Consider the following 27,056-nt stretch of genomic DNA (forward strand, 5'->3'; position numbering starts at 1 on the left):
GTCAGCAGTGTTCCCTCTAAGCTGAGTTAGCGTGAGCCAGCTCACAGATTTTTAGCCTCCAGCTCAGACGTTTTTGTCTCAGCTGAGGAAAAAATGGCCCCCAGAGCAAACTAATTGATGCAGCAGCTCGCAACTATAATGCCAGTAACTCTGCAGTTTAGCGGGAACATGGTATGTCAGTAACCGTAACATGAGCTGCTGATAAGAGCTTTCAGTGGTCCATGATGAGTCACCCGTAGGTGTTACGGTGGCACATTTGGTTGGACTCACACCAACGCAGTGGCAAAGGCGTGCAAAAAAGGCAGTTCGGGTATCAGATTCTTGCAATTCGAACAGCAAATTCTGCAGCTGAGAACTTATTGCAAAGGGCGTTTCTGAACCCCTGTGGGACTCCCTAGATAGGCCGAAAAATGTTGGTTTGCAGATTTTAATGATTCTCCAAAAATGAAACAAAACCCCCACCCCTAGTCCGATCAGGCCTGACTCGCAGGGGTGCCAGCTTCCAGGCGGGACCTGGGGATCCCCTGGAATTATAGCTCATCTCCGGACTACAGAGATCAGTTCCCCTGGAGAAACGGGATGCTTTGAAGGGAGGACTCTGTGGCCTTGTACCCCGCTGAGGTCCCTGGCTTCTCCAGGCTCCATCCCCTAATCTCCGGGAGCTCCCTATTCTAGATCTGGCCATCCAGTCCCACACCCACCCCCCACCCCCGTCTCCTGCTGGTGGCTGGAGCAGGGTGGGGGGGAACGTGGCAACTCTCAGCGTTCTCGTTGCCCTTGGGATGTTTGAGAGCCGCTGAGAAGCAGTTAAAGAAAACGAAGGCAAAGTTAAAGAGAAGATGATGATGATATTGGATTTATATCCCGCCCCATTCTCTGAATCTCAGAGTCTCAGCACAGCTCACCATCTCCTTTCCCTTCCTCCCCCACAACAACCTCCCTGTGTGGTGGGTGGGGCTGAGAGAGCTCTGACAGAAGCTGCCCTTTCAAGGACAACTCCTGCGAGAGCTATGGCTGACCCAAGGCCATTCCAGCAGCTGCAAGTGGAGGAGGGGGGAATCAAACCCGGTTCTCTCAGATAAGAGTCTGCACACTAAACCACTACACCAGACAGACAGACAGATAGAAGACCATGGATTTATACCCCGCCCTTCCTTCTGCACCAGAGCCTCAGAGCGGCTCACAATCTCCTTTCTCTCCTTCCCCCACAACAGTCACCCTGTGAGTTGGGTGGGGATGAGAGGGCTGACAGCAGCTGCCCTTTCAAGGACAACTCCTGCGAGAGTGATGGCTTACCCAAGGCCATTCCAGCAGCTGCAAGCAGAGGAGTGGGGAATCAAACCCGGTTCTCCCAGATAAGAGTCTGCGCACTTCAGCACTACACCAAACTGCCTCTCAGGAGGTGGGTGGGGCTGAGAGAGCTTTCCCAGAAGCTGCCCTTTCAAGGACAGCTCTGCCAGAGCTACGGCTGACCCCAGGCCATTCCAGCAGCTGTAAGTGGAGGAGTGGGGGAATCAAGCCCGGTTCTCCCAGAGATGAGTCTGCACGCTTAACCACTACTCCAAACTAGCACTATACTGAACTGACAAGAGGGGTTCTGCCTTCCCCTTTAGTGGCTGTGCCAATTAACCGCCTGCACCTTCGACCCGGGGGAGTGCTGTGTCCTGCGACCCTCTGTTGAAGCAACGGTCTGGCCAGCCACTTCCCCTCTCGTGCGGGTGAGAACCTGCGCCGGTCTTCCCATCTGCCACAGCCCTGCCCCGCACTCCTCTTTTCCTTTGCCTTGATTTCTGAAACGGGGCTGAGTGGTCCCCCCGCAGAGTTTCCAGCTAGCCTGAAAAGCCCCAAATTAGAGCACTTTCTTTGCAAAATGCCGTACAGAGTCAGCAAGGAGAAGAAGGAGGCTGCAGATTTATACCCCGCCGTTCTCCTGCCATGGCTACGGCTGACCCAAGGCCATTCCAGCCGCTGCAAGTGGAGGAGTGGAGAATCAAACTCAGTTCTCCCGGATAAGAGTCCGCACGCTTCGCCACTACACCAAACCGGCTCCGAGACGGAGAGAGGGAGGAAGAGAGCGCCTCTCTCTGGAAACACTGGGAAGTATTATTCAGAATGTAAGCTTTCATATGCATGCATATGTCTTTGGACAATGGAATGGCGTACGGCGAGCAGAGCTCCGTATAGCTGGTGGGCAGCGGTGAAGAATGGTTTGCAGCTGTCAGTAGCTCTGCTCACCGTACCCTCATTCCGTTGTCCGAAGAAGTCTGCGTGCACACGAAAGCTTCCATTCTGTATAAAACTTGGTTGGTCTTGGACTTCAACATTGTTCTATTGCTTCAGACCATCACCTGTTTTCTACAACAGGGGTGGCCGACGGTAGCTCTCCAGATGTTTTTTTGCCTACAATTCCCGTCAGCCCCAGGCAGCATGGCCAATGGCTGGGGCTGATGGGAGTTGTAGGCAAAAAAACCATCTGGAGAGCTACCGTCGGCCACCCCTGTTCTGCAACGCCTACGTTCTACAACTATTTTCAACACCTATGTTCTATTGCTTCAGCCCCCCTGGATCTATCCGCTGGGAAGTGTTGTGAGCCAAGTGACCTTTTCTCCAGCAGGTTCTGAAAGTCCATCTGCTCAGCTCCGGTTTGGACCAGCGTTCCCTCTAAGCTGAGTTCGTGTGAGCTAGCTCATAGATTTTGAGCTTCCAGCTCACAGATTTTGGTCTTCGCTCAGGAACGAGGACCCCGGAGCACAATGCAGGAGCTCACAAGTCTGCAGGAGCTCACAAGCCTGGATGCAGGAGCTCACAAGTCTGCTTAAGGGCATACGGAAACTTCCATTCTGAATAAAACTTCGTTGGTCTTAAAAGATGCCGCTCGTCTATTGCTTTGTTCTATAGCTGCAGACCGACACGGCGGCCCACTGAGATCTATCGGCTTGAATGCCAGTAGCTCACAAAGTAGAATTTTTGCTCACAAGACCCTGCAGCTTAGAGGGAACATTGGATACCCCCCCCAGTCATTCCTGCTTTCAAACCAATTTTGAAAGCCCCTGCTCCCTGCCTCCCCCAACCCCTCCCCAACTCCCACCTTTATTCGCCCACAGGCAGGGGTCAGCCGAATCTCTCCACTGAACGCTTCCCAGAGTTTCCCCAACGCCGGACTCACCAGCCCCCAATGCCAGATTACAATCTCCGAGATCCTTGTTTGACAGCTTGCCTTCTGAAATCCCCGGGCCGTCACGTTTGGGGAAGGGAGGGAGAGACGGGGAGGGGAAAAAAAAGAGGAAGAGAACTCAGAACTTCCTTTTTGTGTTGCGAGGATGGGAGGGAGGGGGGGGAAGGCGCTCCAGGGAAAGAAAGAAGTGAAAGCAGCAGACGCAGAGTTGTGTCCAGGGGCAGAAAATAACACAAGGAGACACTCACGTTCCACTGTGGGCCACGTTTTTATTACAGTGTGGAAGAGGTTACAGTAAGGACCGTTTCAGCAGATGCTTACCGGGACCTCACGGTCAGCGATACGCACACAAGATACGGAGGGCCCAAGACACCGCTTCAGCTGGGAAGCCCTGAGTCCGTTGGGGCCGTGGGGAAAACGGGGTGTAAAACGATCCCACCAAAAAGAAGACGAAGAAAGCCAAAAGAGTTTTGAGTTCCTGCAATTTCCACTGCTGCCCCCTCGGGTTAAAAAAGAAACATCGGTTAAAACAAAAACCCACCGACCCACTAAACCAGAAGGCCTGCGGGCTGTCTTTTTCCTGGAGAGTGTCTTTGCAGGGGGTGGCCTCTGTGGGGCTCACGGCGGCTTTGGCGGAACTGACCCGGGAGAGGCCGGGTCCCTCAGGAGGCGCCGTTCTCCGCCGCGTTGGGCCTCTTCAGCACCGCGCTGTACCTCAAGGGGGCGCTGTCCGACTTCAGCGCCACCTCCACCAAGGTGAAAATGGCGATATCCTGGTGGAGGGAAAGGAGAAGACAAGAGGTGGGGAGTGAGGATGGTTGACTGGATGGTTAATTTGAAAAACGGAGGCTTAATATCCGCACAGAAGACTCAGGAGCCTTGATCATTATGAGAGGAGAAGGCTATCTATGTTTAGAAGAAGACGGCTGCAGCTTTATACCCCGCCCTTCTCTCTGCATCGGAGACTCAGAGCGGCTTACAATCTCCTGTATCTTCTTCCCCCACAACAGACACCCTGTGAGGTGGGTGGGGCCGAGAGAGCTCTCCCAGCAGCTGCCCTTTCAAGGACAACCTCTGCCAGAGCTATGGCTGACCCAAGGCCATTCCAGCAGCTGGAAGTGGAGGAGTGGGGAATCAAACCCTGTGAGGTGGGTGGGGCCGAGAGAGCTCTCCCAGCAGCTGCCCTTTCAAGGACAACTCCTGCGAGAGGTATGGCTGACCCAAGGCCATTCCAGCAGCTGGAAGTGGAGGAGTGGGGAATCAAACCCTGTGAGGTGGGTGGGACTGAGAGAGCTCTCCCAGCAGCTGCCCTTTCAAGGACAACTCCTGCGAGAGCTATGGCTGACCCAAGGCCATTCCAGCAGCTGGAAGTGGAGGAGTGGGGAATCAAACCCTGTGAGGTGGGTGGGGCTGAGAGAGCTCTGACAGAAGCTGCCCTTTCCAGGACAACCTCTGCCAGAGCTATGGCTGACCCAAGGCTATTCCAGCAGCTGCAAGTGGAGGAGTGGGGAATCAAACCCGGTTCACCCAGATAAGAGTTTGCACACTTAACCACTATGCCAAACTATGGCTCTCTTCAGGCCGTGGTGGCTGAAGAGAGCCTCTCTGTGGACACAGACGGGGGTGCCAAACTCCATCACAACGAATACAGGGGTCATTTCTTAGAAAAAGAGGTGCTGGAGCTCATTAGCACCACTCCTTTGCATACGGCACACACCTGTGACATCACCGGAAAGCGGACTCAATTATATCACCTCAGCATCTACCTTAAAATGCTTCTTGAATCGGAATTGCCATCATCAAACCTTACTCCCTTGATTATACTTTTTCAATGGCTTTCTCCTCTGCAGCCACAGGGGCATGAGGAAGATTTCCATCTGTTTGCTTGATACGTTTTGGTTATTTTCCCTTTTTTTTCGTGAGGAAAAATATTCTAAAGTTTCTCCAGTCTCAGAGTTCAGCCAAATTCTCATGGGGGGTTTGAAAAATGGAGCCCAGAAGCAATTCTTTTTTTTGAGGGGGGGGGGGAGGAAAGAAAGAGCTCAATGAAATTTAGAAGTTCCGGAGCTCTGCTCCTGTGAGCTCCTGCCCAAAATGAGGCCTGCAAGAAGAATTGCAGATTTATACCCCGCCCTTCTCTCTGAATCAAAGTCTCAGAGCAGCTCACAATCCCTTTATCTCCTTCCCCCACAACAGACACCCTGTGGGGTGGGTGGGGCTGAGAGAGCTCTGACAGAAGATGCCCTTTCAAGGACAGTGTACCAGAGCAGCCTAAAATCTCCTTTATCTCCTTCCCCCACAACAAACACCCTGAGAGGTGGGTGGGGCTGAGAGGGCCCTCCCAGGAGCTGCCCTTTCAAGGACAGAGTCTCAGAGCAGCCTAAATCTCCTTTATCTCCTTCCCCCACAACAAACACCCTGAGAGATGGGTGGGGCTGACAGGGCTCTCCCAGCAGCTGCCCTTTCAAGGACAACTCCTACGAGAGCTCTGGCTGACCCAAGGCCATTCCAGCAGCTGCAAGTGGAGGAGTGGGGAATCAAACCCAGTTCTCCCAGAGAAGAGTCCGCGCACTTAAGCGCTACACAAAACTGGCTCTCCAGACTGAACTCCAGACTACAGAGCTCACTTGCCTTGGAGGAAACAGCCGCTTCGGAGGCTGGCTCCTAGGGCATCACACCCTGCTGAGTTCCTTCCCCTCCACACCCCCTCCCTCCACAGGCTGCACTCCCAAATCTCCAAGAATCCCTCAGGATAAGAGCTGGCAACCCTACCGGTTCTCCTTGAGAAAACTGTAAATGCCAAATAATCACCAGAGTAAGACAACACTTTAGAAAGACAGCCAAGTATCTATAGGGCAAGAAGTCAAAGTTAAGACAAGACTATGCACGCAGCTGCAAAGAGCCTGTCCGCCAACGATGGCTTCGGCTGCTCTGAGGGTTTCTGTCTCTTAAGGGCCCAACAGTCCCACATTAAATCCCAAGCCGCAGCTTCTGTAGATAAGAAAGTTCGTCTTGTTTTGGGGTGATGAATACTTCAGCAGCGTTGAGAAGAGACAGGACGCTCACGGCAAGATAATTCCCAAAGAGGAGGAGAGAACTCGCCACATCTAGAACTTGCCGGCGGGTGTGTGAAGCCTTCTTCTGCTCTCTCTCGCGTATAAGGAGGCAATATTTCTACGGAGCCACAGTGTAAATATCAGTTGAACGAACAAAGCCTGTTGCGGTGAAGAAAAAGATATAACGTTTTGATCGTTCAGCTGATGTTTACACTGTGGCTCCGTGGAAATATTGCATACTTATAAGCAGGGCTTTCTTTGTAAAAGAAGCCCAGCAGGAACTCATTTGCATATTAGGCCACACCTCTGATGCCGCTATTGTTTCACAGGCCTTTTTGTCGAAAAAGCCCAGCAGGATCTCGTTTGCAAATTAGGCCACACCCCCTGACATCACTATTGTTCCACACGGGCCTTTTTGCAGAAAAATCCCAGCGGGAACTCATTTGCATATTAGGCCACACCCCTGACGTCATTGTTGTTTCGCGCAGGCCTTTTGCTGTAGAAACCCAGCAGGAACTCATTTGCATATTAGGCCACACCCCGCTGCCACCATTGCTTCACACAGGCCTTTTTGTAGGAAAAAAGCCTAGCAAGAACTCATTTGCATATTAGGCCACACCCCTGATGGCAGTATTGCTTCACTGGGTTTTTTTAAAGCTCAGCAGGAGCTCATTTGCATATTAGGCCACACCCCTGACTGCATCATTGTTTCACGCAGGGCTTTTTGTGAAAAAAAGCCCAGCAGGAGCTCATTTGCATATTAGGCCACGCCCCTGATGCCGCTATTGTTTCACAGGCCTTTTTGTTGAAAAAGCCCAGCAGGAACTCATTTGCATATTAGGCCACACCCCATGACATCACTATTGTTCCACACAGGACTTTTATGTAGAAAACGGCCAGCAGGAACTCATTTGCTTATTAGGCCACACCTCTTGACGCCAAGCCAGCCGGAACTGCATTCCTGCTCAAAAAAAGCCTGGCTTATGAGAGAGAGTAGAGGAAGGCTTCGAAACCGCCAGCAAGTTCCAGATGTGGCGAGTTCTCTCCTTGTGGATTTATCTTGCCGTGAGCGTTCGGTCTCTTCTCAACGCTATTGAAGTCTTTGTGACTCAAAAGAAGACAAACTTTCTTATCTACAGAAGCTGCAGCTTGGGATTTAAAGCGCTGGCCCCTTAAGAGACAGAAACCTGCGGAGCAGCGGATGCCGTCGTTTGTGGACAGGCTCTTTGCAGCTGCGTGCATAGTATTGGTTTAACTTTGACTTCTTGTAATATAGATACTTGGCTGTCTTTCTAAAGTGTTGTCTTACTCCGGTGATTACTTTTTGCATTTACAGTACTCTTTTGCACACCGGTTGCTGTTCGATTCTGTACGCTCCTTGAGAAAACGGCACCTCCGACGGTCACGTTTTGTGGCATCACATCCCTGCTGAACTCCCTTCCAAATGCCTTTCTCTCCAGGCTGTGCCTCTGAATCTCCAGGAATCTTCCAAAGCACAGTTGGCAACCCTAGACACCGGGCGTCTCCCTTGGAACACCAAGTGATGGGGGGGGGGCAAAGGGCAGAGGAGGCGCTGTGCCCTGGCGTCTTGCCTCTGAGCGGTCAAACCTCCACCCCTCAGCCAGCACTGCTGGAAACCGGATGCTGCATTTGACGGCCGGGTGGGGTGGGGGGGGAGAGGACTAGAACTCCAAGGCATCCAATGCAGCTTATGGGCAGCAGGTTCAGGACGGACCAAAGGAAAGGCTACTTTACACAGAGAGTGACGCAGGTGTGGAGTTTGCTGCCAGAGATGTAGTGAGGGCCACAGAGAAACAGATTTAAAAAGGGATAGATGGAGGGTCTAACAGGGGCTCCTAGCCATGGTGGCAAAAGGGAAGCTCCATGTACAGAGGCAGCAGGGACAGCAGTCAACCTCAGTGCCAGGAGGCTACATCAGGAGAAGGCCTCAGCCTCTCTGCCCTCGCGCTGGCCCTCCAGAGGACCTGGTTGGCCTCTGTGTGAGACAGAAGGCTGGACTAGATGGACCCGTGGTCTTGTCCAGCAGGGCTCTTCTGAGGTTCTTCTCAGGGGAAGGCCTCAACCTCTCTGCCCTGTTGTTGACCCTCCAGAGGAACTGGTTGGCCACTGTGTGTGGCAGGATGCTGGACTAGATGGACCCTCACTGTCTGATCCAGCAGAGCTCTTCTGATGTTCTTATGAGGGCCTCAACTGCCGTGTCCTGTTGTTGGCCCTCCAGGGGAACTGATTCTCCACAGTGGCCAGCCAGTTTCTCTGGAGGGCCAACAACAGGGCAGAGAGGCCGAGGCCTTCATAAGAGCATCAGAAGAGCCCTGCTGGATCAACCAGTGAGGGTCCATCTAGTCCAGCCTCCTGTCTCACACGGTGACCATCTAGTTCCTCTGGAGGCCTGACAACAAGACACAGAGGTTGAGGCCTTCATAAGAACACCAGAAGAGCCCTGCTGGATTAGACCAGTGAGGGTCCATCTAGTCCAGCATCCAGTCTCACACAGGGGCCAACCAGTTCCTCTGGAGGGCCAGCAACAGGGCAGAGAGGCTGAGGCCTTCCTAAGAACATCAGAAGAGCCCTGCTGGATCAGACCAGTGAGGGTCCATCTGGTCCAGCATCCACTCTCACTCAGTGGCTGACCTGTTCTCCTAGAGGGTCAACCACAGGGCACAGAGGCTGAGGTCTTCCCCTAATGTTGCCCCCCGTCTCTGGGATTCAGAGGTTTACTGCTTCTGAATGTGGAGGTTCCTCTCCTCCATGAATCTATCTAATCCCCTTTTAAAGCTCTTCATTCTTGTGGCCATCACTGCATCCTCTGGCAGCAAATCCCACATTTTAATCATTCTCTGTAATTAAAGTAGGTAGTAGCAGCTCTCCAGGGTCCAAGGTTGAAGTCTTTCCCGTCACCTCCTGCCTGGTCCTTTGAACTGGGGATGCCGGGGACTGAACATGGGACCTTCTGCACGCCAAGCAGATGCTCTACCACTGAGCCAAAGCCACTGTCTATGTCTGTCCAGGGTCTCAGGCTGAGATCTTTCCCATCACCTCCTGCTTTGTCCTTTTTTATCTGGAGATTGAACGTGGGATGGTCCGGATGCCAAGCAGAGGCCCTACCACAGCCCCCCTCCTTAGCTCTCCAGGGCCTCAGGCTGAAGTCTTTCCCATCACCTCCCACCTGGTCCTTTTCCACTGGAGATGCTAGGGATCGAACCTGGGTCCTTCTGCGTGCCAAGCGGAGGCTATACCACTGAACAACAGCCCACCTCCTTAGCTCTCCAGGGTCTCACGCTGAGGTCTTTCCCATCACCTCCTGCCTGGTCCTTTTCACTGGAGATGCCGGGGATTGAACCTGGGACCTTCTGCGTGCCAAGCAGATGCTCTACCACTGAGCCACAGCCCCCCTCCTCAGCTCTCCAGGGTCTCACGCTGAGGTCTTTCCCATCACCTCCTGCCTGGTTCTTTTAACTGGAGATGCCAGGGATTGAACCTGGGACCTTCTGCATGCCAAGTGAATGCTCTACCGCTGAGCCACAGCCTCCCTCCTTAGCTCTCCAGGATCTCAAACTGAGGTCTTTCCCATCCCTCCTGCCTGGTCCTTTTCAACTGGAGATGCCGGGGATTGAACCTGGGACCTTCTGCATGCCAAGCAGATGCTCTACCACTGAGCCACAGCCCCCCCTTCCTTAGCTCTCCAGGGTCTCAGACTGAGGTCTTTTCCATCACCTCCTGCCTGGTCCTTTTAACTGGAGATGCTGGGGATGGAACCTGGGACCTTCTGCATGCCAAGTGAATGCTCTACCGCTGAGCCACAGCCCCCCTCCTTAGCTCTCCAGAGTCTCAGGCTGAGGTCTTTCCCATCCCCTCCTGCCTGGTCCTTTTCACTGGAGATGCTGGGGATTGAACCTGGGATGTTCTGCATGCCAAACAGAGGCTCTGCCACTGAGCCATGGCCCCTCCCCATAAAATATACGTGAGCCACATGTCAAGGAAGATCAACTGATGAAGCTGACTTCTGCAGAGTCCGATTATGGGTCTTTTCAAGGTCAGTATTGTCTGCCCGGACTGGCAGCAGCTCTCCAGAGTCTGTTATGCAACCGTCTTTCCTATCAATGATCCCCTGGCCCTTTGAACTGGAAATGCTGGTTTTTGAACCTGGGGCTTTCTGCATGGTGAGCAAATGCGCTCTGAGTTAGTTTTGGAGTTGCCAGAAATGGAGAACAGGCTTCCAGTTTGGGGTAGTGGTTAAGTGCGCGGACTCTTATCTGGGAGAACCGGGTTTGATTCCCCACTCCTCCACTTGCAGCTGCTGGAATGGCCTTGGGTCAGCCATAGCTCTGGCAGAGGTTGTCCTGCCAGAGCTCTCTCAGCCCCACCCACCTCACAGGGTGTCTGTTGTGGTGGGGGGAGAAGATATAGGAAATTGTAAGCTGCTCTGAGAGAAGGGCGGGGTATAAATGTGCAATTCTTCTTCTTCCTCGGGAGGTGGTGGGCTCTCCTTCCTTGGAGGTTTTTCAACAGAAGCTAGAGGGCCATCTGACTGCAATGAAGATCCTGTGAATTTAGGGGGAGGGGTTTGTGAGTTTAGAGCGGTTCCTCGATGGAACAGGCTTCCTCCATGGGAGGTGGTGGGCTCTCCTTCCTTGGAGGTTTTTCAACGGAAGCTAGATGGCCATCTGACTGCAATGAAGATCCTGTGAATTTAGGGGAGGTGTTTGTGAGTTTAGAGTGGTTCCCCAATGGAACAAGCTTCCTCCTTGTGAGGTGGTGGGCTCTCCTTCCTTGGAGGTTTTTCAACAGAAGCTAGACAGCAATGAAGATCCTGTGAATTTTGGGGGAGGCGTTTGTGAGTTTCCTGCATTGTGCAGGGGGTCAGACTAGAGGATCCTGGAGGTCCCTTCCAACGTCATGATTCTATGGGAGGATGTCTGCCATTTAGCTGCATGACTCACGCAAGCTGTATTTGCTGAGACAGAAAAAAGCCTGCAATGACGCCCCGTCACGTTCCTCGCTGGAACGCCCCATCAAAAAGAGAACTGGTTTCCCCGCTCTCGGTTCCGGTGCAAGTACAGCTGCCAAGAGGGAAGCTACAGGGGAACTGCAGTTAATGTGGAATTTTCGGTGCTCACCAGCCCTTCCCACCTCTATGGCGATGCAGGCCTGATCTATAGGAACATCTCCATAAGTATGCAAAGGGAAGGAATGCCATGATGGGTGCCTGAGGTCACTGGACTAAAGATCTTGAATTTTGCCAAGCCCTGTCAGGGGAACATTCAAAGAAAGGCTTTGAGCATGCTCCTGAGCATGGGCAGAGTGCATAGCTCCCCCCTCCCAGGATCAGGGTCAAGGACATCAGGTCAGAAGCCTGATTTGGAGTTTCCTCTCTAGGAACTGGGCTCCGTCAGGGGGATGGGTCCCCTTCTTTAAGAACATATGAAAAGCCCTGTTGGATCAAACCAGTGGTCCATCTAGTCCAGCCTCGTGTCTCACACAATGGCCAACCAGTTCCTCTGGAGGGCCAAATACAGGGCAGAGAGGCTGAGGCCTTCATAAGAACATGAGAAGAGCCCTGCTGGATCAGACCAGTGGTCCATCTAGTCCAGCCTCCTGTCCCATCCAGTGGCTAGCCAGTTCCTCAGGTGGATCAACAACAGGGCAGAGGCCGAAGCCTTCATAAGAACATCAGAAGAGCCCTGCTGGATCAGACCAGTGAGCGTCCATCTAGTCCAGCATCCTGTCTCACACAGAGGCCAACCAGTTCCTCTGGAGGTCCAACAACAGGGCACAGAGGCCTTCATAAGAACATCAGAAGAGCTCTGCTGGATCACACCAGTGGTCCATCTAGTCCAGCATCCTGTCTCACTCACACAGTGGCCAGCCAGTTCCTTTGGAGGGCCAACAACAGGGCACAGAGGCCTTCATAAGAATATCAGAAAAGCTCTGCTGGATCACACCAGTGGTCCATCTAGTCCAGCATCCTGTCTCACTCACACAGTGGCCAGCCAGTTCCTTTGGAGGGCCAACAACAGGGCACAGAGGCCTTCATAAGAATATCAGAAAAGCTCTGCTGGATCACACCAGTGGTCCATCTAGTCCAGCATCCTGTCTCACACAATGGCCAGCCAGTTCCTCTGGAGGGCAAACAACAGGGCAGAGAGGCCTTCATAAGAACATCCGAAGAGCCCTGCTGGATCAGACCAGTGATCCATCTAGTTCAGCATCCTGTCTCACACAGTGGCCAACCAGTTCCTCTGGAGGAAAAAAAACAGAGCACAGAGGCCAAGGCATTTGCAAGAACATCATAAGAATCCCTCTGGATCAGACGTGTGGCCCATCTAGCCCAGCATCAAGTCTCACACAGTAGCTAATCAATTTCTCCGGAGGGACAACAGCAGGGCGAAGAGGCCAAGACCTTCATTAAAACACAAGAAGAACCCTGCGGGATCAGACCAGTGGAACATCTAGTTCAGCCTCCTGTCTCACACAGTGGCCAACCAGGTCCTCCGGAGGCCAACAACAGGGCAGAGAGGCTGAGGCCTTCCTAAGGACATCAGAAGAGCCCTGCTGGATCAGACCAGTGAGGGCCCATCTAGTCCAGCCTCCTGTCTCACACGGTGGCCAAGCTGTTCCTCTGAAGAGGCAGCAATGGGGCAGAGAGACTGAGGCCTTCCCCTTCCTTCTGGCTCTGAGATCCAGAGGATTAGTGCCTCTGAGGTGGGTGGAGCTGAGAGAGTTCTGACAGAAGCTGCCCTTTCAAGGATAACTCCTGCAAGAGCTATGGCTGACCCAAGGCCTTTCTGGCAGCTGCAAGTGGAGGAGTGGGGACTCAGACCTCCCAGATAAGAGTCCATGCACTTAACCACTACAGCAAACTGGCTCTCTACAATACAAATAGAAATACAAACAGCATTTCTATATGATTTGAGTCTTAAATGACAGGGTCTCTATATCATTAAAATGACTGGTATCTCCATTGGAGGAGGCATAAGAAGTTTCCCTACTTGAAGGAAGAATGGACTTTTACATACTAGAAGCACTTGGAAACAAGCACTTTCCACTTCCTAAAGATGGAGTTGGGACTATAATGAATCTTCTGGAATACTGTGTGCGTGGAATTGTTATATTAGGACCATGAGTGAATGTTGGAACATTTAATATTTAAGACTCAACAAAATGATATAGAGACCCTGTTGCTTAAGACTCAGTGAAATAATATAGAAATACTGGTCTTGTCAGCCACCAGCGAGCCTGCAGCAGACGTGGACTATTGCACCCTTCTTAAATCTTCGTTCGCGAAGCCAAGCCGAGAGAGAGAGAGAGAGAGAGAGAGTCCTAAGAACAGAAGAGAAGCCATGTTGGATCAGGCCAGTGGCCCCTCCAGTCCAACACTCTGCGTCACATAAGAACAGAAGAGAAGCCATGCTGGATCAGGCCAATGGCCCCTCCAGTCCAACACTCTGTGTCACATAAGAACAGAAGAGAAGCCATGTTGGATCAGGCCATTGGCCCTCCAGTCCAACACTCTGTGTCACATAAGAACATAAGAGAAGCCATGTTGGATCAGGCCAATGGCCCCTCCAGTCCAACACTCTGTGTCACATAAGAACAGAAGAGAAGCCATGTTGGATCAGGCCAATGGCCCCTCCAGTCCAACACTCTGTGTCACATAAGAACATAAGAGGAGCCATGTTGGATCAGGCCACTGGCCCATCCAGTCCAACACTCTGTGTAACATAAGAACATAAGAGGAGCCATGTTGGATCAGGCCAATGGCCCCTCCAGTCCAACACTCTGTGTCACATAAGAACAGAAGAGAAGCCATGTTGGATCAGGCCAGTGGCCCCTCCAGTCCAACACTCTGTGTCACATAAGAACATAAGAGGAGCCATGTTGGATCAGGCCAGTGGCCCATGCAGTCCAACACTCTGTGTAACATAAGAACATAAGAGGAGCTATGTTGGATCAGGCCAATGGCCCCTCCAGTCCAACACTCTGTGTCACAAAAGAACATAAGAGAAGCCATGTTGGATCAGGCCAATGGCCCCTCCAGTCCAACACTCTGTGTCACATAAGAACATAAGAGAAGCCATGTTGGATCAGGCCAATGGCCCCTCCAGTCCAACACTCTATGTCACATAAGAACATAAGAGAAGCCATGTTGGATCAGGCCAGTGGCCCATCCAGTCCAACACTCTATGTCACATAAGAACATAAGAGAAGCCATGTTGGATCAGGCCAATGGCCCCTCCAGTCCAACACTCTGTGTCACACAAGAACAGAAGAGAAGCCATGTTGGATCAGGCCAATGGCCCCTCCAGTCCAACAGTCTGTGTCACATAAGAACATAAGAGAAGCCATGTTGGATCAGGCCAATGGCCCATCCAGTCCAACATTCTGTGTCACAGAAGAACAGAAGAGAAGCCATGATGGATCAGGCCAATGGCAAGTTCAATCCCCAGCATCTCCAGTCCAAAACAGACCAGGCAGTAAGCGATGTGAAACACCTGAGACTTTGGACTGGAGATCTGCTGCCGGTCAGAGAAGACAATACTGTTCTTGACGGACCAGAGGTTTCATTCAGTATACAGCAGCTTCATGTTTGGTGTAGTGGTGAAGTGCGCGGACTCTTATCTGGGAAAACCGGGTTTTATTCCCCACTCCTCCACTAGCAGCTGCTGGAATGGCCTTGGGTCGGCCATAGCTCTCGCAGAGCTGTCCTTGAAAGGGCAGCTTCTGTCAGAGCTCTCTCAGCCCCACCCACCTCACAGGTTGTCTGCTGTGGGGGAGGAAGGTAAAGGAGATTGTGAGTTGCTCTGAGAGAAGGGCGGAGTATAAACCTACGGCTTTCTACCATCTTCTTTTCGTGAGGGGTCATGGCTCAGTGGCAGAGCCTCTGCTTGGCATGCAGAAGGTCCCAGGTTCAATCTCCAGTTAAAAGGATGAGACAGAAAATGATGGAGAAGACCTCAGCCTGAGACCTGAAGTGCTGCTGCCGATGTGAGTAGCCAATTATCAGGCAGCTTCACGTATGTTCACGTGACATTCTGTCATGGGAAGGATCCCGGATGTGTGGTTGGGACTGCAGATTTTCTCCTTCCCCGTTATCTCTGCCGCCCTCTGCGTTGCTCACAGCTTTCTCCCTCCCCAACATCCAGGTTGCCAAAAACTTCAATGCAATCAAGCAGCGCATTATTTTAAGGGTTGCCAACGTGCATTTGGCACTGGGGCAGAACTTAATCAGGCCCGGCGACCTCAGCTCTCCCCCGTGGCTCAGCTACGGAGTTAATGGAACCAAAGGCTGCGCGCGAGAGATTCCGAGACTCAAATAAAGTGTTTTGACACCGTGTCTCGGGAAATCTGCTGAGGGAAGGCAAAAAAAAAAAGGAAAGTCTAATTGGATCTGGAGGGGGATTGCAAGAGGGGAGCAAAGCCCTCCTGGAGGCAGGGGGTTGGAGAAAAGTGATGCGCTTCCTCCTTCAGGTGGAGAGGTGGGGCGGCTTGAGGCGATGGAGCAGCAGTATTCACAAATGGAAACCGGGAGGAGAGAATGCTATGTTAATTAAATCTGGGGAGACGGACAAAATGTGGGAGGCTCCGTGAACAAGAGAGAGGTTAGAAAACCATAGCCGACTGTGGGATACCAATGAGCAGATAACAGCCCTGAGAAGTAAGAACATGAGGAAAGCCCTGCTGAATCGGGCCAGCGGTCCATCTAGCCCAGCGTCCTGTCTCACACAGTGGCCATCCAGTTCCTCGGGAGGGCCAACAACAGGGCAAAGAGTCTGAGGCCTTCATGAGAACGTCAGAAGAGGTCCATCTAGTCCAGCATCCTGTCTCACACAGGGGCCAGTCAGTTCCTCTGGATGGCCACCAACAGGGCAAAGAGGCTGAGCCTTCATGAGAGAATCAGAAGAGCCCTGCTGGATCCGACCAGTGAGGGTCCATCTAGTCCAGCATCCTGTCTCACACAAGGGCCAGTCAGCTCCTCTGGATGGCCAACAAGGCATAGAGGCTGAGGCCTTCATAAGAACATCAGAAGAGCCCTGCTGGATCAGACCAGTGAGGGACGTAAGAACATAAGAGAAGCCATGTTGGATCAGGCCAATGGCCCATCCAGTCCAACACTCTGTGTCACACAGTGGCTAAAAAAAAAAACCAGGCGCCATCAGGAGGTCCATCAGTGGGGCCAGGACACTAGAAGCCCTCCCAAGCACCAAGAATACAGAGCATCACTGCCCCAGAGAGTTCCCCAGAGAGGTCCATCTAGTCCAGCATCCTTTCTCACACAGGGGCCAGCCAGTTTCTCTGGAGGGTCAACAACAGGGCAGATAGGCTGAGGCCTTCAGAAGAGCATCAGAAGAGCCCTGCTGGATCAGACCAGTGAGGCTTCATCGAGTCCAGCATCCTGTCTCACACAGTGGCCAGTCAGTTCCTCTGGATGTCCAACAACAGGGCAAAGAGGCTGAGGTCTTCATGAGAACATCAGAAGAGCCCTGCTGGATCAAACCAGTGAGGGTCCATCGAGTCCAGCATCCTGTCTCACACAGTGGCCAGCCAGTCCCTCTGAAGGTCCAACAACAGGGCAGAGAGGCTGAGGTCTTCATGAGAACATCAGAAGAGCCCTGCTGGATCAGACCAGTGAAGGTCCATCTAGTCCACCATCCTGTCTCACACAGTGGCCAGTCAGTTCCTCTGGATGTCCAACAACAGGGCAGAGAGGCTGAGGTCTTCATGAGAACATCAGAAGAGCCCTGCTGGATCAGACCAGTGAAGGTCCATCTAGTCCACCATCCTGTCTCACACAGTGGACAACCAGTTCCTCTGGAGGGCCAACAACAGGGCAGAGAGGCTGAGGCCTTCATAAGGACAACATCCTGTCTCACACAGGGGCCAACCAGTTCCTCTGGAGGGCCAACAACAGGGCAGAGAGGCCGAGGCCTTCATAAGAACATCAGAAGAGCCCTGCTGGATCAGACCAGTGAGGGTCCATCTAGTCCAGCATCCTGTCTCACACAGTGGCCAGTCAGTTCCTCTGGATGTTCAACAACAGGGCAAAGAGGCTGAGGTCTTCATGAGAACATCAGAAGAGCCCTGCTGGATCAGACCAGTGAAGGTCCATCTAGTTCAGCATCCTGTCTCACATAGAGGCCAACCAAGTCGTCTGGAGGGCCAATAAGAGATCATAGAGGCCAAGACCTTCCCCTAACGTTGCCTCTTGGCTCTGGGATTCAGAAGATTAGTGCTTCTAGATGTGGAGGTTCTCCTCAACCACCTGCTAGTAGCCACTGACAGGCTACTTATCCTCCAAGAAGATCCCATCAGTCAGTCCTAAGGGAAATCAACCCAGACTGTTCCCTGGAAGGTCAGATGCTGAAGCTGAAGCTCCAATACTTTGGCCACCCAATGAGAAAGGAGCCCTCACTGGAGAAGACCCTGATGCTGGGAAAGACAGAAGGCAAAAGAAGACGGGGACGGCAAAAGATGAGATGGCTGGACAGCATAACTGATGTAACCAACACGAATTTGAGCAGACTTCGGAGGATGGTGGAAGACAGGAGGGCCTGGAGTGACTTTGTCCACGGGGTCGCAGAGAGTCGGACTCGACTGTGCGACTGAACAAGAACAAAATGCCTGTGGCCCTCACTACATCTCCTGGCAGCAGATTCCACATCCGAATCACTCTTTGTGTAAAGAACTATTTCCTTTTGTCTGCCCTGAACCTGTAAATGAATAGATACCAGCTGGGGTGGGGGGGGGGGAGAGGGCATGGGCGCTCATGCTCTAAAACTGGGGCGTCAAACTCATTTGTTATGAGGGCCGGATCTGACAAAAGAGACCTTCTTGGGTCGGCCCATGTCTGTTTCGGCCTAGCCATGTTTGGCCGGGCCATGTGTGTACCTAGAATCATAGAATCCTAGAGTTGGAAGGGATCTCCAGGGTCATCTAGTCCAACCCCCTGCACAATGCAGGAAACCCACAAATACCTCCCCCTAAATTCACAGGATCTTCATCGCTGTCAGATGGCCATCCAGCCTCTGCTGAAAAACCTCCAAGGAAGGAGAGCCCACCACCTCCTGAGGAAGCCTGTTCTACTGAGGAACTACTCTAAACTCACAAACACCTCCCCCTAAATTCACAGGATCCTCATTGCTGTCAGAGGATCTAGCCTCTGTTTAAAAACCTCCCAGGAAGGAGAGCTCACCACCTCCCAAGGAAGCCTGTTCCACTGAGGAACCGCTCTAATGGTCAGAAGTCCTTCCTCATGTTGAGCCGGAAACTCTTTGGATTTAATTTCAACCCGTTGATTCTGGTCCTACCTTCTGGGGCCACAGAAAACAATTCCACCCCATCCTCTATAGGACAGCCCTTCAAGGACTTGAAGATGGTGATCCTATCCCCTCCCAGCCACCTCCTCTCCAGGCTAAACATCCCCACCTCCTTCAACCTTTCCTCATAGGACTTGGTCTCCAGACCCCTCTATATGACAGCCCTTCAAGTCCTTGAAGATGGTGATCCTATCCCCTCCCAGCCACCTCCTCTCCAGGCTAAACATGCCCAGCTCCTTCAACCCTTCCTCATAGGACTTGGTCTCCAGACCTTTCCCCATCTTCGTCGCCCTCCTCTGGACTTGCTGCAGCTTGTCTATATCCTTCTTAAAGATGGTGATCATATCACCTCTCAGCTGCCTCCTCTCCAGGCTAAACATCCCTATTTACGATTAGGTAGCAGATATAAATTTTATAAAGAACACAGACAAACACAAATATATTTTTTAAAAAACTTAAAACATGCTTAAACGTTAGCCCTCATTGGTCTTAAAGGTGCTTTCTTTGTATCTCTCCCATGGGATCCAGAGAACTGGGCAAAGGAAGCTCTGGCTCTTTCCTTCCTTCCCCAGGGACTTAGCGGGGGGGGGGGGGGGGGGACCTCAGTCTATAGGAGGAAGAGAGGCTTGGCTCAGTAGCTCTGCTGTGCGACTGAGAGAGCCTAGGAAAGCAAGCTATCCCTCCCCAAGGCTTCCACCCATCTGGCTCTCCTAGGCTGGGCGAGGCCTGGGAGGGGACTCTACCTGTTGTACGGCCTCCCGTTCGGGACTCTCCGGCTCCCACACCAGGCTCAGCTGCGGCTTCTTGCCCACCTTCTGGAAGTGGAATCCCACCAGAGGCAAAGCCTGCGAGAAAAAAAAGAGAGAGGCAGGGAAGAGACAAGAGTCACGCGGAGGCATGCAGAACCATGCGTCCAAATGTTGACTGTGAGATTCACAAATTCTGGGGAAGGTGATTCATTATAATTTGGGAACGTGAGAGCCAGTTTGGTGTCGTGGTTAAGCGTGCAGACTCTTATCAGGGAGAACCGGGATTGATTCCGCACTCCTCCACTTGCAGCTGCTGGACTCCACTTGCAGCTGCCTCGGGTCAGCCATAGCTCTCGCAGGAGTTGTCCTTGAAAGGGTAGCTGCTGTGAGAGCTCTCTCAGCCCCACCTACCTCACAGAGTGTCTGTTGTGGGGGAAGAAGGGTAAAAGAAGATTGTAACCGCTCTGAGATTCAGAGTATAGGGCAGGATATAAATCCAATATCTTCTTCTTAGAGAGCCAGTTTAGTGTAGGGGTTAAGTGTGCAGACTCTTATCTGGGAGAATTGGGTTTGATTCCCCACTCCTCCGCTTGCAGCTGCTGGAATGGCCTTGGGTCAGCCATAGCTCTAGCAGAGTTGTGCTTGAAAGGAGACAACTCTGGGAGAGCTCTCTCAGCCCCACCCACCTCACCTGGTGCCTGCTGCAGGGGAGGAAGATAAAAGGAGATTGTAAGCCACTCTGAGATGCAGAGTGAAGGGGTGGGATATAAATCCAGTATCATCTTCTTAGAGAGCCAGTTTGGTATAGGCTCTTATCTGGCAGAACCAGGTTTGATTCCCCACTATATCGAACCGGGAATTTGGTATCTCAGAGGGCTCTTTGGTAAGGTAAGGTAAGGTAAATTTATTTTTGTATCCCGCCCTCCCCCACCAAAGGCAGGCTCAGTAAAGATTGAGCCCTCTCCTCACCAAGGGAGAGAGTCCCCTAGCACACACACTCCTACAGGAGAGCCAGTTTGGTGTAGTGGTTAAGTGTGCAGACTCTTATCTGGGAGAACTGGGTTTGATTTTCCACTCCTCCACTTCCAGCAGCTAGAATGGCCTTGGGTCAGCCATAGCTCTGGCAGAGTTTATCCTTGAAAGGGCAGCTGCTGTGAGAGCCCTCTCAGCCCCACCCACCTCACAGGGTGTCTGTTGTGGAGGGAGAAGATAAAGGAGATTGTAAGCTGCTCTTAAGAGCCCCGTGGCGCAGAGTGGTAAAGCTGCAGTACTGCAGTCGAAGCTCTCTGCTCACGACCTGAGTTTGATCCCAGTGGAAGCTGGTTCAGGTAGCCGGCTCCAGGTTGACTCAGCCTCCCATCTTTCTGAGGTGGGGAAAATGAGTCCCCAGCTTGCTGGGGGGAAAGTGTAGACGACTGGGGAAGGCAACGGCAAACCACCCCGTATAAAGTTCTGCCGTGAAAACGTTGTGAAAGCAGCGTCACCCCAGAGTCGGAAACGACTGGTGCTTGCACAGGGGACTGCTTTTATCTTTACTTTAAGCGGCTCTGAGTCTCTGACTCAGAGAGAAGGGCGGGGTATAAATCTGCAATTCTTCTTCTTCTTCTACAGGGGAACGTGGCTTATCCCTGCAGTCACGCTGTCACAAACCATCTACTCTAGCAACTGGCAGGAACCCGCTGTGTCGGGTGCCAAGGCACGGAGAACATTCCGCCCGTGTCTCCGAGCGGCCGTTTCCAAAGGTGAAATTAAAACCAACTTTCCCCCGTTCCCTCATTCCAGGAGGCAAAAGTGCTTCTCCCTCCTGTTTTATTGCGCCGTTACGACATGTAATTATCCCCCTGATCGAGGGGCAGATGGAGGACGGGGGAATCGGTCCTCCCCACCTCTGCCTGGCGGCTGCGCAACACAGCCATCGTTGCCCTTGGATGCCGGGCCGCAAGGAGAGGCAAATGGCAAACCGGGGAAGGTGAAGCGTACGGAATCCTAGCGTTGGAAGGTACCCCCAGGGTCATCTAGTCCAACCCCTTGCACAATGCAGGAAACTCACAAACCCCTCCCCCTCAATTCACAGGATCTTCATTGCTGTCAGAGGGCCATGTAGCCTCTGTTGAAAAACCTCCGAGGAAGGAGAGCCCACCACCTCCCGAGGGAGCCCGTTCCACTGAGGAACCGCTCTAACGGTCAGGAAGTTCTTCCTAATGTTCAGCCGGAAACTCTTTTGATTTAATTTCAACCCATTGGTTCTGGTCCTACCTTCTAGGGCCACATAAAACAATTCCACCCCATCCTCTATAGGACAGCCCTTCAAGTACTTGAAGATGGTGATCCTATCACCTCTCAGTCGCCTCCTCTCCAGGCTAAACATGCCCAGCTCCTTCAACCTTTCCTGGGCTGGGAAATACCTGGAGATTTGGGAAGTGGATTCTGAGGAGGGTGGGGGTTGGGAAGAAGGATATCCCACCCTATACTCTGAAACTCAGAGTGGTCACAATCTGCTATATCTTCTCCCCCCTCAGAAGACACCCTGTGAGGTGGATGGGGCTGAGAGGGCTCTCCCAGCAGCTGCCCTTTCAAGGACAACCTCTGCCAGAGCTATGGCTGACCCAAGGCCATTCCAGCAGCTGCAAGTGGGGAGTGGGGAATCAAACCTGGTTCTCCCAGATAACACTTCACCACTACACCAAAGAGGCTCTCAGGGGATTCAGGGGTGTGTAATGCCATTCAGTCCACTTCCCAGACCGGCCGTTTCCTCCAGGTAAACGGAAGTCTGTTGTCTGGAGATTGACTAAGCACGCGAAGCTGCCTTCTACTGAATCAGACCCTCGGTCCGTCACTGTCGGTACTGTCTACTCGGACTGGCAGTGGCTCTCCAGGGTGTTAGGCAGGGTTTTAGGCTGTGGCTCAGTGGCAGAGCCTCTGCTTGGCATGCAGAAGGTCCGAGGTTCAATCCTCCTCCCCCCCATCTCCAGTTAAAAGGACTAGGCAGCAGGTGATAAAAAGGTAGTTCCCTGTGCAAGCGCCAAGTCGTTGCCAACCCGTGGAGTGACATCACATCATGATGTTTTCTTGGAAGACTTTTTACAGGGTGGTTTGCCGTTGCCATGGAGAGCCAGTTTGGTGTAGTGGTGAAGTGTGCGGACTCTTATCTGGGAGAACCGGGTGTGATTCCCCACTCCTCCACTTGCACCTGCTGGAATGGCCTTGGGTCAGCCATAGCTCTGGCAGAGGTTGTCCTTGAAAGGGCAGCTCCTGGGAGAGCCCTCTCCAGCCCCACCCACCTCACAGGGTGTCTGTTGTGGGGGAGGAAGATAAAGGAGATTGTGAGCCGTTCTGAGACTCTTCGGAGTGGAGGGCGGGATATAAATCCAGTATCTTCATCTACCTCACAGGGTGTCTGTTGTGGGGGAGGAAGGGAAGGAGATTGTGAGCCGCTCTGAGACTCTTCGGAGTGGAGGGCAGGATATAAATCCAATATCTTCATCTACCTCACAGGGTGTTTGTTGTGGGGGAGGAAGGAAAAGGAGATTGTGAGCCGCTCTGAGACTCTTCGGAGTGGAGGGCAGGATATAAATCCAATATCTTCATCTACCTCACAGGGTGTTTGTTGTGGGGGAGGAAGATAAAGGAGATTGTGAGCCGCTCTGAGACTCTTCGGAGTGGAGGGCAGGATATAAATCCAATATCTTCATCTACCTCACAGGGTGTCTGTTGTGGGGGAGGAAGGGAAAGGAGATTGTGAGCCGCTCTGAGACTCTTCGGAGTGGAGGGCAGGATATAAATCCAATATCTTCATCTACCTCACAGGGTGTCTGTTGTGGGGGAGGAAGGGAAAGGAGATTGTGAGCCGCTCTGAGACTCTTCGGAGTGGAGGGCGGGATATAAATCCAATATCTTCATCTACCTCACAGGGTGTCTGTTGTGGGGGAGGAAGGGAAAGGAGATTGTGAGCCGCTCTGAGACTCTTCGGAGTGGAGGGCGGGATATAAATCCAATATCTTCTTCTTCTTCCTCAGTCATCTACATCAGGGGTTGGAACTCTCTGTCTGGGGCAAGTGCTGGTATGTGGACCAGCACCGATCCGTGGCCTGTTAGCAACCGGGCACTGAGTTGTGTAATTTTTTCATTATATATTACAATGTAAATAATAATAATAAAAGGCGACGGCAACAACATTGGATTTATAGCCGAATTACAGAGTTTCAAAGCAGCTCATGATCTTTTCCCCCTTCCCCACCGCCCCCAGCAGACACCCTGTGAGGTGGGTGGGGCTGAGAGAGCTCTGACAGAAGTTGCCCTTTCAAGGACAGCTCTGAAAGAACTATGGCTAACTCAAGGCCATTCCAGCAGCTGCAAGTGGAGGAGTGGGGAATCAAACCCGGTTCTCCCAGATAAGAGTCCGCACACTTCACCACCACACCAAACACTTTAGACATATAGCGCACAACTGTATCACCCCAAAACCATCGTCCTGCCCTCCGGTTCGTGGAAAAAATTGTCTTCCACAAAACCGGTCCCTGGTGCCAGAAAGGTTGAGGACCACTGATCTACACTTTCTCCTCAGCAAGCTGGGTACTCACTTTACCGACCTTGGAAGGATGGAAGGCTGAGTCAACCTCAAGCTGGCTACCTGAACCCAGCTTCCGCCGGGATAGAACTCAGGTCGTGAGCAGAGCTTAGGACTGCAGTACTGCAGCTTTACCACTCTGTGCCACAGGGCTTCCTAGGCATTGGGTGCTACAAAATACCTATGTCTAAATAGCCTGGAGAGTGGCTGTCTGTCTGAGTAGACAGTACTGGTCTTGATCAACCAGTGGTGTGATTCAGTTTTGAATCACGATATGAGAACATGTGGACATCAATGCACAGCAGCCAAGAAGGTCAGAGCGCCTGCTCCGGCTGCAACGCCACTGAGGATGTTCTCCGCAGCTGAGAACGAAACGTCTGGAAGAAAAACTTACTCCAGTAGAACACGGCACTTGAGCCCGAAAGATTCTACAAACCCTAATCAATGAAACTGCTGAGCAGTCGGGTTAGAACGGATAAAAGAAAGTCCTTCTTCACCCAAAGGGTGATTAACATGGAATTCACTGCCGCAGGAGGTGGCGGCGGCTACAAGCATAGCCAGCTTTAAGAGGGGATTGGATAAGCATATGGAGCAGAGGTCCATCAGTGGCTATTAGCCACAGTGTATTGTTGGAACTCTCTGTCTGGGGCAAATGATGCTCTGTATTCTTGGTGCTTGGGGGGGGCACAGTGGGAGGGCTTCTAGCCCCACTGGTGGACCTCCTGACGGCACCTGGGTTCTTTGGCTACTGTGTGACACAAGAGTGTTGGACTGGAGGGGCCATTGGCCTGATCCAACATGGCTTCTCTTATGTTCTTATGTGACACAGAGTGTTGGACTGGAGGGGCCACTGGCCTGGTCCCACATGGCTTCTCTTATGTTCTTATGTGACACAGAGTGTTGGACTGGAGGGGCCATTGGCCTGATCCAACATGGCTTCTCTTATGTTCTTATGTGACACAGAGTGTTGGACTGGAGGGGCCACTGGCCTGGTCCCACATGGCTTCTCTTATGTTCTTATGTGACACAGAGTGTTGGACTGGAGGGGCCACTGGCCTGATTCAACATGGCTTCTCTTATGTTCTTATGTGACACAGAGTGTTGGACTGGATGGGCCACTGGCCTGACCCAACATGGCTTCTCTTATGTTCTTATGTAGCTTCACATGAGTTCATACACAGAGGGAGAGGGAGGAAACGTGCCTGGGGGGAAAAAATGACTTACATTGCAGTAGATGCGCTTTTGGACGCCGTACTTCAGCACCAGGACATCAAAGGCTTCGCTGAGGATGCCCATCACCATGGCTTCTGACTCCAAGGGGCCATGCTCCTGGAAAAGATGGGAAGGAGCACATGCAGTTGTCATGATCCTGGGCTTAGCAAGGCTTGCAGGCCCCAGGGAAGCCTGCTTAGGAGATAATGGGAAAAGCCTACATCTCCCAGGATCCCCTCTGCTCCTCTGACTGGGTGACAAGGTTTTGGGAGGAAACAGGCCCAGAGAGGGGTGGGGCCTTCGGAAGAGAATATAAAGGCAAAGCCCAGGAAGGGAGTGTTCTTTCCCTGGAAGGCGGAGCTGGAGGCAGGCTGTAGCCTGGAGAGCTTGAAGTAGGGGAAAGACCCTTACCCAAGGGGGTAAGTGTTGGTATTAGAGACTGTATAGATGGACGCATTAGGTTATTTTTCCCTTCACCCTTTTACTGGTTAATGCACCTTGTTAATTGATATTGCACTGCAATAAACCTTTTTGTCGTTGTTCAGTCTGCCTGCTCCTCACGCCCATTATTTGGCCTAGCTAAGGGAGGCCTGAAGGGCTTGGGAGGGAACTCGGGGTCTTCTCAAGGGGAACCCTTAACCCAGAGTGGTGGCAGCAATTGGTTAAGATCCCTCTGAGTCTTGACAGCAGGGGAGAATCACAAGAACGACGGAGGCCTGGAGACCATGCCGTGGGCGGGGTGGGGGGAGGAAGGGCCAGGCCCTCACCTTTACAAAGATGGCAAAGAAGAGATCGGCGCTCAGCTCCTGCACCCTCTTGGAAGCCATCTTCCGGTCGTTGCAGTGATCGGCTTGCTTCTGGATCTCGTCGCAGTTCATCCTCGGGGCGGGGCTGGAACCTGGAAAGTAAGCAGACGGGACTGGTCGTAAGAACAGAAGAGAAGCCCTGTTGGGTCAGGCCAATGGCCCATCCCATCCAACACTCTGCGTCACACAGTGGCCAAAAAAACAACAACACCCAGGTGCCATCAGGAGGTCCATCAGTGGCGCCAGGACACTAGAAGCCCTCACACTGTTCCCCCTCCCCCACAAGCACCAAGAATATAGAGCAGCCCTGCTCCATACATAAGAACATAAGAGAAGACATGTTGGATCAGGCCAATGGCCCATCCTGTCCAACACTCTGTGTCACACAGTGGTCAAAAAAACCCAGGTGCCATCAGGAGACCCACCAGAAGGGTCAGAACTCCAGAAGTTCTCCCACTGTTGCCCCCCCCCCCCCCAAGCACCAAGAAGACAGGGCATCACTGCCCCAGACATAAGGACATAAGAGAAACCATGTTGGATCAGGCCAATGGTTCACCCAGTCCAACACTCTGTGTCACACAGTGACCAAAACATACCAGGAGCCATCAGGAGTCCCACCAGAAGAGCCAGAACTCCAGAAGTTCTCCCACTCTTGGCCCCCCCAAGCACCAAGAAGACAGGGCATCACTGCCCCAGAATAAGAACATAAGAGAAACCATATTGGACCTGGCTAGTGGCCCATCCAGTCCAACACTCTGTGTCATGCAGTGGCCAAAAAACCCCCAGGTTTCATCAGGAGGTCCATCAATGGGGCCAGGACACTAGAAGCCCTCCAACTGTTCCCCCCCCCCCAAGCACCAAGAACACAGAGCATTGTGGCATAACAACGTAAGAGAAGCCATGTTGGATGAGGCCAATGGTTTATCTGTGTCACACAGTCACCAAAAAATACCAGGTGCCATCAGGAGGTCCATCAATGGGGCCAGGACACTAGAAGCCCTCCCACTGTGCCCCACCCCCCCAAGCACCAAGAACACAGAGCATTGTGGCATAACAACGTAAGAGAAGCCATGTTGGATGAGGCCAATGGTTTATCTGCGTCACACAGTGACCAAAAAATACCAGGAGCCATCAGGAGGTCCACCAGTGGGGCCAG

General features: G+C 52.4%; 1 protein-coding gene across 1 annotated transcript in view; it reads right to left on the reverse strand.

Moving 5' to 3' along the window:
• Window positions 1-3,424: 3,424 nt before the first annotated feature.
• Window positions 3,425-27,056, reverse strand: part of DIS3L2 (DIS3 like 3'-5' exoribonuclease 2) — a 419,389-nt gene continuing 395,757 nt past the window's right edge. Inside the window, 4 exon segments of the mRNA XM_060242825.1 lie at window positions 3,425-3,948; window positions 19,310-19,411; window positions 25,107-25,211; window positions 25,862-25,992. Of these exon segments, the coding sequence (XP_060098808.1) occupies window positions 3,838-3,948; window positions 19,310-19,411; window positions 25,107-25,211; window positions 25,862-25,992 (449 nt within the window). The 3' untranslated portion in view covers window positions 3,425-3,837.

The sequence above is a fragment of the Heteronotia binoei genome, chromosome 6 (genome assembly GCF_032191835.1).
Source record: "Heteronotia binoei isolate CCM8104 ecotype False Entrance Well chromosome 6, APGP_CSIRO_Hbin_v1, whole genome shotgun sequence".
Lineage (NCBI taxonomy): Eukaryota > Metazoa > Chordata > Lepidosauria > Squamata > Gekkonidae > Heteronotia > Heteronotia binoei.